Source organism: Schistocerca serialis, chromosome 8 (genome assembly GCF_023864345.2).
Source record: "Schistocerca serialis cubense isolate TAMUIC-IGC-003099 chromosome 8, iqSchSeri2.2, whole genome shotgun sequence".
NCBI lineage: Eukaryota > Metazoa > Arthropoda > Insecta > Orthoptera > Acrididae > Schistocerca > Schistocerca serialis.
The window spans coordinates 597,967,949-597,981,558 of NC_064645.1; the positions used below are offsets into that span (position 1 = coordinate 597,967,949).

At 40.3% G+C, this 13,610-nt stretch overlaps 1 protein-coding gene across 1 annotated transcript in view; it reads right to left on the bottom strand.

Moving 5' to 3' along the window:
• Positions 1 to 12,752, bottom strand: part of LOC126416723 (protein piccolo) — a 645,122-nt gene extending 632,370 nt beyond the window's left edge. Inside the window, exons 1-2 of the mRNA XM_050084537.1 lie at positions 12,464 to 12,752; positions 10,404 to 11,729 (exon numbers count right to left, since the gene is read on the bottom strand). Of these exons, the coding sequence (XP_049940494.1) occupies positions 10,404 to 10,828 (425 nt within the window). The 5' untranslated portion in view covers positions 10,829 to 11,729; positions 12,464 to 12,752. The remainder of the gene's footprint in view (positions 1 to 10,403; positions 11,730 to 12,463) is intronic.
• Between the last annotated feature and the right edge of the window lie 858 nt (positions 12,753 to 13,610).

Below are 13,610 nucleotides of genomic sequence, written 5' to 3' on the forward strand. Positions count from 1 at the left end.
ACTGGTCATGCACAACAGGTGTAGGTGAAACCAAGTTAATTGCTGGATGTTTTTACTGACCACTCAACTCCACTGTGATGGTTCAAGAGTCATTCAAAGAAAGTCTGTGGTCAGTTGTGCACAAATACCCAGATCACTAGTTGTTGGTGACTTTTAATCTACCAAGTATAGACTGGGACATGTAAGGATTCATTGCATGGGCTACACACAGACAGTCTCATGAAGTAATTTTGAACACCTTTTCCAAAAACTGTCTTGAGCAGCTAGTTCTGCAGCTCACATGCAATGTAAGTATCTTGTTGGACCTTGCAACAACAAACAGGCTAGACGTAATTGATGGCATTAGTATAGAGATGGGGTTAGTGATCATGGTATCATAGTGACTATGGTTATGAAAGTTTATAAATCATCAAGAGGGCTAAGAGAGTGTTTTTGCTAGAAAGAGCAGATAAGCAGTTGTTTGTATCTCAAATAGACAAAGAACTGCAATCATTTAGTTCCAGAATGATGGCCATAGAGGTATCATGGGCAAAGTTTAAACAGATTATTAATTGTGCTCTAGACAAAGTATGTGCCTAGTAAGTGGGTTACGGATGGAATAAACCCAACATGGTTCAATAACGAAATTCTGAAAATGCTTAAGAAGGAAAGGCTGTTGCACTCTCCATTCAAAACAGAACACACAAACGACGACAGGCAAAGATTAGCAGAGATTCATGTGCGTCTGGAAAGATCTATGCACAAGGAATACAACAGCTAACACTATCATACCTTGACTAAATATCTGGCAGAGAAAGCAAAACAAATTTGGTCCTATGTAAAATCACTAAGCGGGTATAAGGCTTCCATTCAGTCACTCGTTGACCTGTATGATTTGGCAGTAAAACATAGTGAAAGGAAGGCCGATGTTTTAAATTCCACATTTAAGAAATGTTGACACAGGAGAATTGTACAAACATACCATTGTTCGACCATCGCACGAGTCCCTTATGGATGACATAGAAATAAGCATCCCTGGTGCACAGAAACAACTGAAAGAGTTGAAAATAAATAAGTAACCAGATCCGTATGGAATTCCAGTTCGATTTTACGAAGAGTATGCTATGTCTTTGGTCCCTTACTCTGTTTGCATTTATTGCGAATCTCTCGAGCAATGCAAAATGCCAAGCAACTGCTGGAGGAAAGGGAGGGGGGGGGGAGGAACAACAACAATGCAGGTGACTCCTGTATGCAAGAAGGATAACAGAATAGACCCACATAATTACAGACCAATATCCTTAATATTGGTTTGCTGTAGAATTCTAGAGCATATTCTGAGATCAAATACAATAAATTTCCTAGCGACCAAAGGGCAACAGGCTGATTCCATATTTCTAGCTTTCCAAAAAGCATTCAATACAGTACCCCACTGCACACTGCTATTGAAGGTACGCGCATACCGATACATGCTCCCAGTTACGTGACTACCCCGTAAACTTCTTAAGTGATGCAACTCAGTTTGTTTTCCTCAACGGTGACTCTTCATCGGAGACAGGGGTAACTTCAAGAGTGCCCCAGGGAAGTGTGATAGGACCGTTGCTATTTTCTATATACAAAAAAGATCTGGCATACAGGGTGGGCAGCAATGTGTGGTTGTTTGCTGATGATGCTGTGGTATACATGGAGGTGTCAAAAATTCGTGACTGTAGATTGATACAAGATGACCTAGACAAAATTTCTAGTTGGTGTGATGAATGGCAGCAAGCACTTAATGAAGAACAAATTAAGTTCATGCAGATGAGTAGGATAAATAAACCCATAATGTTCGGATACACCATTCATAGTGCTCTGCTTAACACAGTTACGGAATTCAAATATCTAAGCATAATGTTGTGAAGCGATATGAAATGGAAAAAGCATGTGAGGAGTGTCGTAGGAAAGGCGAATTGTTGAACTTGGTTTATTGGAAGAATTTTAGGTAAGTGTGACTGCATATAGGACACTAGTGCAACCTATTCTTGAGTACTGCTTGAGTGTTTGGGATTCACACCAGGTCAGATTGAAAAAAGACATCGAAGAAATTCAAAGGCGAGCTGCTAAATTTGTTGCTGGTAGGTTTTATCAGAATGCAAGTGTTACGGACATGTTTCAGGAACTCAAGTGGGAATCCCTAGAGGGAAGATGATATTCATTTCAAAGAACGCTACTGAGAAAGATTAGAGAATTGGCATTTGAAGCTGACTGCAGAACGATCCTACTGCTGCCAACATGCATTTCAGGGACCATGAAGATAAGGTAAGAGAAATTAGGGCTCATTCAGAGGCATATAAATGTTCATTTTTCCATCGCTCTATCTGCAAGTAAAACAGGAAAGGAAATGACTAGCTGTGGTACAGGGTAAACCCTACCACACAACATATGGTTGCTTCCAGAGTATGTGTGTAGATTTAGATGTAGATATATTTGCAGTCTGACAGAACTTAATATTTTCCCCTTCAGAATGAAGAGATACTTCGTGTATCAGAAAGAAGGGTACTGAAGGAATGTAGACAGACCACGCAAACAGAGGACACACACGCATATTGCAGCATTTCCATGGAAAGTATTTAGTGCAGGGTGTACTGTATTCCATGACACTACCATTCGGCATTTGACCGGCGATGAAATAATCAAGATTATTCTTGCTCGAACAGTCCACGGGTATACTGCCGGTACATAGTGTCCAACGGGCACAATATTTCAGCGATCAGACATGTCACCATCGTCAGGTGCACTGACGAACTGAGCTCCTGAGGGTGGGCGGCCGATTTAAATCCCTTACCCCCGCGGACCGCTCTCTTTGCATTCTGCGCCCTCACGCCGGCAGTCGCGAAGACGTGGGTGTCAGAATCTGTCGTAACGTCAATGTGCTTGCTAGGCCTACGTACGCCCTGGTCACCAGTTCGTACTTCTGCTGAGAGTTAAGAAGACTCTCAGCAGAAGTACGAACTGGCAACCACGCCAGCGGACATAGCAAGTACATTGACACTACGACAGATTCCGATACCCACATCTTCGCGACCGCCGCACGCGGGCACGGACGGCGAAGAGAGCGGCCCGCGGGGGGAGGGGATTTAAATCGGCCGCCCGCCCTCAGGAGCTCAGTTCGTCAGCACACCTGACGATGGCGACATGTCTGATCGCCGAAATATTGTGCCCATTGGACACTATGAACCAGCAATATACCCGTGGACTGTTCAAGCAACAAATACGCCGGGAGAAACTGAAGAATCACAACATTATTCTTTTTTTTTTTTTTTTTAAAAATGAAGCTTGTGGTTACAGGCTAATCTGTAGCATAGACCAAGTCTAGGTTATTGCAAGATGTCTCTTATTTGCATCCACTAATATCTTTTGGCATTATATTCTGTGGTAACCTGTCACTGAGGACAACCGCCTTTGTTGTACAGAATGCATAATAAGGATAATGTGTGTTATCTGGAACCCTCTCTAGACAGCTCTTTAAACTGCTGGGCACACCGACAACAGCCTCACAGTAATTTAGTATCAATAAGTGATCATAGTTTGAAAAGAACAGTAACATTCATAAACATACTACTAGAAAAAGAAATGATTTACACTAGGCAACACTCAGCCTCGGGACTAAAGCCTGGAAACATGGCCAGTGGCAGTAACAATGGTGTTCCTCTACTGGTCATAGATTGACAATGCTTTAGTTTCGCACAGCCAATGGGAAGACACTTTCACATAACCAAAGAGACAATAGGAAATTAATTTCTAGTGCTGAGGTAGAAACCATTATCTTCTTTGCTGCTGGTATAAATATTTGACTATTTTTTATGAGTATGTAACAAATAACAATGTTGTAATTAGGTTGGGATCTAACAGCACAGCTTAAATAATTGCTAGTTTCACTGAGTTTTCCAAGTATGTCACAATTTACGAGGATGTGGTTAGGTTGGATGTGACAGTTTTGTTGTCAGATTGTGAAGCCAACAAATGTTACGAGCTGAAAAAGCTGGCTCTGGTGACAAACTGATATGTAGCTTAGCCCATTGTTTAGGCAGATTGGAATGTGACAGTCAGGATACAGACTGATCTTTACCATAGACTGAGGTTTAGGTTGGGTTGTAATGGGACTGACTGGTAGTGAGTTGGTGAACCTAATGAACGTGAAAGCCAAAAACTTGATTATGGTCATACACTGATCTGTAGTTTAGCCTGACATCTAGGTTATGTTGGGATATGATGATTTTACTTGCAAAAAGTACATTAATATTTTTTCTTGTCACATATATTTGTTTACTCTGAATGTTTTGCTAATTACAAGGTAGTGGCTTGGCTGTGATCTAATAGCACAGCTTAAATTAATGATCTTGGTTGTCAAAATATTTTCCTGTTTCTTCCAAATATTTTAGGATTTCATACTGATATACTGACGTGAGCATGTGACAAAATTCTTTCAAATGCTCTTCCACTGGCTGCACAGAATCAGAGGCTGATCCACCCTCTCTCCTACCCACAACCCTGCATGAAACCCTTATGTGCACCACTGGCTCTGATCTAAACTTTTATCCAGTCTTAGTGTGTCATGGAACATAATGACATATTCAGCCATAAAAATCTTTGACCCCCTACCAAGTGATGGATAATATAAGTAACAAACTGAAATCATATCTGCTTGGCAACTTCTTATACTGCAAAACAAATTTCTGAATGTTTAGTAGTACTATTGAGTGTGAGACCAATGACACTATCAACAAAGCATCTATTTGTCACTGCTACATAACAACTGCAGTCAAAAACAAATCATCATATGCTTGTTTATAAAACACAAGAAATCATGTAAATGGTCAGCACGCTATCACATTTTTCACTAAGAAAATGTATACAATTAGGTCTATGAAAATGATTCCTTGCATATCATGCCAAGAGCTCTCAACTCAGTTTGATATTTCAAGTTTTAACAGATTTCAAAGTGTCAATACCAAGAGCATCGCCGCCCAAACATGACTCCCTCCCCCCAATACCTTGTTAGTTAATACGTATGTCACAGTCACCATAGTGGTTACATGTTAATGAAAAACAACTGCCTCACTGGTAGTGGTGTTGATGGCCAAAGCTGACAGAGAGTAACATATTTTTCGCCACTTTTGGTAGTCTGAGTGAGCATACAAGTGAGTGCCCTAACAAGGCAATTGGGAACTTTTTCGTGATGTATAAGGTTGAACAGTTTAGCAATTTCTTAAGAGTGATACTGTTAAAATCATCAAATTACAATAGCTTTGCAAAATAAAAGGTAAAAATGTTAATGCAGTCACTGTTACCAAGAAAAAGGTCAATGTGGAAGGATGATTTCAAATGAAGAGAATGATGGCTAAAGTTATGAACACAACCAGTCCAGGCAAGCTTCGACACTTTTGCACTACTGCTTTTAGCTTGTACATGTCTGTTTCACAAAAGCAATGAGAGGATATTTTTAAGATACCAATTATTGGTGATAAAACTGGCTGTTTGTATTTCTTTTCAAACTCATGAGTTTGCAAATGTCAGGTGCAACTTGATGTTTCGGTTTCATTTGGTACTACTGCACTGTGGATGCAACTGTTGTTGCAGGTGTGGGTGACTATTTACTATTTTCTTTTACAAATACCAGTGCCCTTATAAATCAGTGGGAGATAAGCAGAAACTATTTAACATAACTCAGGAAGCAGCAGATCTCCCCCTTCCCATCCCCTCTTTCCAAAGTAATGTTTTTTTCTGCTACTTCAGTAGGTTACATTTAGCTGGCAAGAGCACAAATATAGTCTGAGTTTGTTGTTGATGCAGTAAACAGATTCTTTTTAGTTAATGTATACTTTGCATCATGTCACATTAAAGAAAAAGGTTAATAAATACACAGTCAGACTAGAAAATCTGAAGCAAGCAGAAGGTGTGGAGGAAACAGAATGAAACTTCATGGGTTGAGGGGGTGTGTGGTATTATTTCAGTGATTACAAAATTGAGTCACATTTACAAAAAACTTTGTAGTATGTGTCCAATCGTCAGTATGATGACGCCCCCTGTGGCCTGGATGCCTGCACTAATTTGGTTGGAAAGGGTGACAAAGCTGAGGCAACTGGCCCACAGCTGTTGTAACTGGCCCTTAATATCTTGGATACTGGCACTAGGACAGCACTGACACCCGAACTGGCCTCACACATTCTATCATGGATGTCTGGAGATCTTGCTGGCAACAGGAGTATCACAACATTATGCAGATAGTTCATAGAGACGCACGTCATACTTGGATGAGCACTGTCCTGTAGAAAAGTGGCATCACATATTGGCCCACAAGAGGTAACAAGGAAGTCCATGATGTACTGTGGTGTCCTTAGGATTCCCTCAAACCCTACAAGCCATAATCTGACGGCAAACCTGATGTCTCCTCAAACCATGATGCCACAAATAACGATGCTGTGCCTCTCCTCATGTTGCTACCATAGTCATCTAGGGCAAAGCACAACTGTAATTCATCTTGGAACACAATGCAATCCTTTTCAGCAATAACTCTTGCTTCCCAGTCATGGCAGCACACCAATGCAGCTGCTGTGTTGTGGTGGTAGCAGCAATCTATGCACAAGACAGTAACTCCATATTCTGGCTGCTGTCAATCTCTGACGAATGGCACAGGATAACACAGAATGTTGCAGGGAGTCCATTACTTGTTCTCAGACAAGAGGTGCAGATGAGAAGGAGTTACAGTGTGCTTGGTGCACAGGCATCCTCCCATGTGGTGGTCATTCGTGGTCAAAAAGAACCTTGGTCATCAACCAGAACCTTGACGACAAGTATGTCTGCACACACGTTCCCACGAAGTCCAACTTTGGGTCGCTGACACACCTGAGTGCCCCACAAATCTAGATATTATTTGACCAGACAGTCAAATGGAGACCCACAATGGGGGAGGGGGAAGGGGAGGGGGGAAGGAGGGAGGGGGGAAGACTTTTAAACCCTGTCACATGTTGGTAATACTGTCTCACGTGAGTGTCCTTCACAGGGATGACTCAACATCTGACACTGTTCATGGAACCCTTATATAATTTAACAGGCCTGACGCCAACACTAAACTTGAACATTACTAATGTAATCTGGTGGCCATCCAGCCTGTCACAGAGAATAGCAACTCTTTAATCATTCACACACCCACCACTGGTGCATATGTGTACACAGTCACTCTGAGAGTCGACCATGTCTTCTAGGTGCTTGACCTTTTGTTGTGGTTAGCTTAAACTCAACATTATGAAAGATGGCATGTACTTGCCATTACCTCACTAGCTACTTCAAAACAATTGTCAAAACACCATCCAAAACAAATGTCACATCTCACACTTAAGTTACCAAAATTTATCTGAAAAACATGTGTTGGGAGAAAAACTTGTCACGTCCTTAACTTAAACAAGGACAACCACAAAGTAGCGAAAGCAATATCATTCGATAGAGTGGCAAATGATTTAGTGTGTAGCAGATATTTTCAAATATAACACATTCCGAATTTTTGCTGAACTGACACAAGCTAAAAAAATGTGTTCTCTACAACATCATGTAACACCAGGCAAAGGAAGTAAGTCAAGTACATAGCATACAACTCCTAATGATGCTTTCAACCAGGCAAAAACTTTCCTTGCTTCTAGTGATACTGCAACTTTCCAAAATAAACCTCAAATGCAAAGTTACAGTGTTGGCAGCTCATTGCACATTTGGTGTTTGATAAGACCTGCACAATGGTAAATCATTAAAAGATACAGTAATTTTAAAAATACTATAAGGGGTGTTCAAAAAGAAACGAGTTGGAGGCATAATTACAGAAACCAGTACCTGTATGTTAGAAGTACTCACCCTGGCTGTTGAGACACTGGCTGTTGAGACACTTGTCCCACTGTAACACAAGGCAGTGAATGGCTGTCTCATAAAATTCCTGGCGCTGCGATGTTAACCAGTTCCGCACGTACAGCTGGGCTTCGCCATCCGAGGTGAATCGGAAAGGTTATGCTGATGTTCTTCTTTGACTAAGGTGCCCCCCCCCCCCCCCTCCTGATTCCCTTCCTGCAGCACGGGACAACAGAGAATCCCCAGTATTACTCACAAACCTTGACCACCCTTCGCCACGCAATCAAACCAAAATGACCAGGCAATCTCACCCATGTGACATTCTGCTCCACAACAATGCAAAGCCTCACACAGCCAACACAGATGTGGAACTCCTGCAGCAATTAAAATGGGAGGTTCTTGGCCACCCTCCACACAGTGCGCACCTCTCTCCCTGTGATTATGCCATTTTTGGCCCCCTTAAAAAGGCTCTGAGAGGCAAACGATTCACCTCGGATGACGACATCCAGCTGCATGTGCGGAACTGATTAACATCACAGCCCTGCGAATTTTATGAGAGAGCCATTCACGGAAATACGGAAGCATCCGATCCCGCCCGTCTGTTTTGACCCATGACGTCACAAATATAACGGAAATGACCATAAACCACGATTCCAATATGGCGCATATAAAGTCGTTACGTACACATTATGAGGATGAAAATAAATCGAAAAACAAACACCCACACATTCCACAAAAAGCCTAATGACACTAACGGGACAAGTGCGGGAAATGTCTGCTTGTGTCTGTATATGCGCGGATGGATATGTGTGTGTGCGAGTGTATACCTGTCTTTTTTCCCCCCTAAGGTAAGTCTTTCCGCTCCCGGGATTGGAATGACTCCTTACCCTCTCCCTTAAAACCCACATCCTTTCGTCTTTCCCTCTTTCCTGACGAAGCAACCTGGGGTTGCGAAAGCTTGAATTTTGTGTGTGTGTTTGTTTGTGTGTCTATCAACATGCCAAGTTTGGTAAGTTACATCATCTTTGTTTTTAGATATATTTTTCCCACGTGGAATGTTTCCCTCTATTATATAAATATAAACAAATTTAGACACCCACCCCCATACAAAACCAACGTCACAAAACTCCCCAAATATCACTAAACACAATATCATCCGGAATCGGACACTTCCCTTGACCTATATAGTTCAACAGCAGCTCCCGATCCCATAACACTTCCTTTGACCTATATAGCTCAAAAACATCTCCCGATACCAATACCAACATTCACAGCCACATATTGGACACTTCACGACTTCATCCAACAATCTGAATAGTTGAAGAAATTTTATTAGAGACAACGCTCTGTCCCCCACCATAGCCGGCAACTGAAAACTGTTGACCCTGTCAGCCATATCCATACCTACCAATGACATAAAAAAAGCAATTTACCAAAATTCACACACGACGCCACACTCGCAAACTAAACCAAAAACATCACCTAACACACCACCAGAGAGCACCACCATCACATCAAAACAACATCTACAAACACGCCACTCTCACAAACTAAATTCCGTGCCGTCGCGACGCCACACACCACAACTGCCTTACATCACAGATCAAAGCCGACGGGTGGGATCGGATGCTTCGGTCGACCCCCATTCACTGCCTTTTGTCACAGTGGGACAAGTGTCTCAACTGCCAGGGTCAATACTTGTAATGTACAGGTACTGGTTTCTGTAATCATGCCTCAGGCTCACTTCTTTTTTAATGCCCCTCATATAATTACTCCATGTACAACTAAAATGAAAGAAAGAGTTACAGTTATCTGCTCATTGATTGGTTCTTTTGGTTCACCTTGTCTTCATATGTTACAACTTCTTATCATATTAGATACTGAAGAATCATGGATGAGATGCAGTATGGGAACCTCAAAACATTCCTGAAGAACATGGAAGGCTTCTATTCTTAGGGCTGGCACAGAAATTGAAGACATGGAAAAAGGTAATAGACAATTATCTGTAGGCCACACAGCAGAGACAATACGTATGCTCACATTTCTTGTAAGACACAGTATGGCTTCCCCTAGTATATTTTCACAGCTGATGTATGACATATGAACACAATCTGGATCAAAATACCTGCCTGAAATGTCTCTATTACATAAAACCATGCTTCTGAGATTACCTTGTGATCTTTAATTACGTATAAAGAAAAGTGTATTAAATTTAGGGCAAATGCTGACAGTTATGAACTCTGTCAGAAACTGGAAGTAGCTGAACCAATCATAAAGCAGGCTTCAATGTTTCATAATGACAGTGTAGTAGGTTACCATCACAATTTATATTAAGATTTTTCAACTTTGCAACTTCCTTTCAAACTGTCACTTTCCAGCCTAATATAGATATTGAGCTATGCTGGACATCATGGTCACCACAATGAAACAGGGTGGCAGCATTCTCACATTAGAGACTGCATCTCATGTGTTATATTCAAAATTATAGTAAGTCACACAAAACAATCTATAAACATATTAAAACTACTATGAACAAGAAAAGTACAAATTCTCACCTAGAGGTTGCATCAGAATTGAGTCCAAGAACCTGTGCAGCATATTCTCCTTGCACAGCCATTTCAGCACCCGTATATGGTCCATTGTCACAACGTTTCAGCCAATACAGACGGCGTGAATGTGGAGTGCCGTCTCTTTCGTGACATTCCCACTGCTGCAGTAACAATGAGTAGCACAAATAACAACACGCTCGCAGTCCATCAGGTGCAACTACATGATCTCTGTAGCCTGCAGGAGGTTCATGGGATTCCAGAAATGGGAAATATGCTTCCCCAGGTGCTCCAGGCTTTGATCGCAACCAGAAATGTTCTGGATGACCAACATTTCCACACACAAAACACACACGGCTCTGAGGATCATCACCAGGGACTGCAGGCCCTTCAGACCCTGGCTCTTTCTTTATATACATTTCTGTTAATTTCATCTAATCTTGTAGCACAGTGTCTTCACTGAAGGAACTTTCAGCACAATTCTTCACTATCACTAGGCAACAGTATTCTTCTTCATAAAACAGATTTGTTTTCCACATAACACCATCACTTTAAAAACGAACCAAGCTATACTTACAATGCATGGTACAATCAAAAACAGTTCTGTATTGATCAAATCTAACACAATAATCAACACAACTCAGAGCATAACACAGAAACTGTAAACAATATATTTGTAACATACTCTGTTATTAAGTATTCACCAACATTGGAGCACAGACAATCTAAGCCTGTGAGCAATTTCTTAACTGTGAACATAGGCGCAGTGATCAAGAGTAATTGACCTTATCCCAATTCACAGCATCATAGGTGTATAAACATTGCTTCTGTAGCACCAAACCTTCATTAATAAAACAAAATCAATGGAAAATATTTCTTCAACAAACAAAAAAACACAGACACCTAGAAATTACTGCATAACATTCTATTGCTGTATGCCCTGAACAATGTGAAAACATCAAACCACTTGTGATAAAAACGTGTTGCAGAAAAGAAAATTTTCTTATTAGAGAAATATTTCACAGCACTAGGTATAAAACCAGCTCTTGCACAAGACTATCAACAGAATCACAGATTAAATTACAACTGCAGTGACTGTAAGTTCTATACTTTTTGAGAACAGTAGTTTATTTGTCACAACAAAAGTTTTCAGCCTTTTGGAAAATGAGAAACTGAACCTATATGGAATTTTGTATCAGATGGATTAAGTTTCAAGAAAAATATTATTCCCAATTTCTTTCCATTTTTTCTTCTTCGGTGTAAGTTTGGGAAATGGCATCTGTGCAGACCAGAGGGATGCTCGTACATGATGATTATATCATCATTACCAACGACCTGTAAAAACAAAAGACGGGGGTGATTAATGCACGTATTAAACATAATCGATTTCTGTATCAAAAGGCAACGACAGTTTTTTCGTAAAGGAAAAACAACCGTACGAACACCGATCATTTCTCTATATTTCAAATTCAAATATGTGACACCTCTGCGTAGCTGCAGCTATGTGCACAAGCCGAATAATCAAACTAACATTCATGGTCAAATGCGGGTGAAAACCTGTTTACATAGGTCTAGTGCATGTTTATGATATAGTCTGGACACTGTTCCAACACTGTGTGTTACATGATAACGAAATATCTGCAAAAATAGCTAATGTTTTTATTCGACATAAGCCCGCACTCCATACATCATGACGATTCTTGAAAGAAAAGCATTTGTTGACGTTGACGAAACAGTGCCTATCAGAACTTCAACTTGCTTTCTAATATGTTGCCTAGGTAAATCACCTGTGTAAATATGACACAATGTTAATCAGTAGCAACGTTGACAGTGTTTTCCTCAAACGTTTCTGCAGAAACAACAAAAAATAAACTTGACTCAAATTGTACGAACTTCTGTGCACTCCCTGAAATAACTGAACCTCAGTGATTGTGAGCATTACCAAACTTTTACGCAATAAACTGTTTATTCGTTCCGATTATCATGAAAAGTGTTTGGTTACAAATGTGTCAATACATTCTTCAGTGAGGTTTATCAACAAAGTAAATGGCATAAATTAATACACGTACATCGTATCCTTTGTTGGCAGCCACAAGCGTAACTTTATATTTGCGATCATCTTCAGGAACACACCACTTTTTGACTTTCGACACTTCTTACACGAACCTTATCTTTCATAAACCTTCCATACGTCCAATACAAATCACTGTTGTTATCCGGTTCTTATTGTACTTGAAAACCCTATGTATGCAATTTTAGAACGTATGGCTAATTTCACAGAAGGTTTCTGTTACTTTTTCCTGCACATTAAAGCGCAGAACTGTAAAATATTGACGACTTACAAACACACAGCTTTAAGCGCCGTAACTACACTTACAAGGCGGCCATGTTAGAAATTAGCAGAATTTCACTCCCATAATGCATTGGAGAAATGTATGTTGACGATCATGATGCGTAGTGGAGCTGTGTAGTATTATTGCCTTAGTTGTGTTTATCTTGTGTCATGAGTCTACTGTGAGATTTCAGTAAGGAATGCTGTAAAGAAGACAAACGGCGAGAAAAATTTAACTTACATCGTTTCTACAATTTACCTTCGCGTTGTGTATAGTGCGAAACAGCAACCTTTGCCTTACTTTCAACTGGCTGTTGTGGAGGTTTTTATTTGAATTATAGTAATTATCAAATTCATCGTACTATTTGTATTTCTCACGTCTTTCATAGTGATAATATGGAAATAGTTTATGTGCGTTACTTCCATTTTCTGCAAAATTTCATTTCTTTGTATCGTAGGTCTTGTTTGGAATATATTATTATTATTATTATTATTATTATTGTTAATTATATTATTAATTGTTAGCTACAGTTGGAAGAGTAGAATTATCTTGTTGCCTTTTCAAAAGTTGAATCACTTAATGGAGTTTCCACCAAACTTCTTGCCATTGTTGGTTTGAGATGCTGTTATGTTGTTGTGTGTACGGTGACGACAAAAATGTCATGTGACGAATCACGGTCGGTCAAGATATTATCGAGATACATTGATCGGAAGATGGTTAGAAGTTCAGATCAGATGGATGTTAGTTGTTCAGGCTGCATGTCGCTAAATAAATCAGAATGTGCTTTATTCGTTGTTCTGCGATCCAGAGGCCCAATGGCGTGTAGGGAATTGTTTTTAACGGCAGACAATACGAATATGAACTGGATTACCTAGTTAAAAAA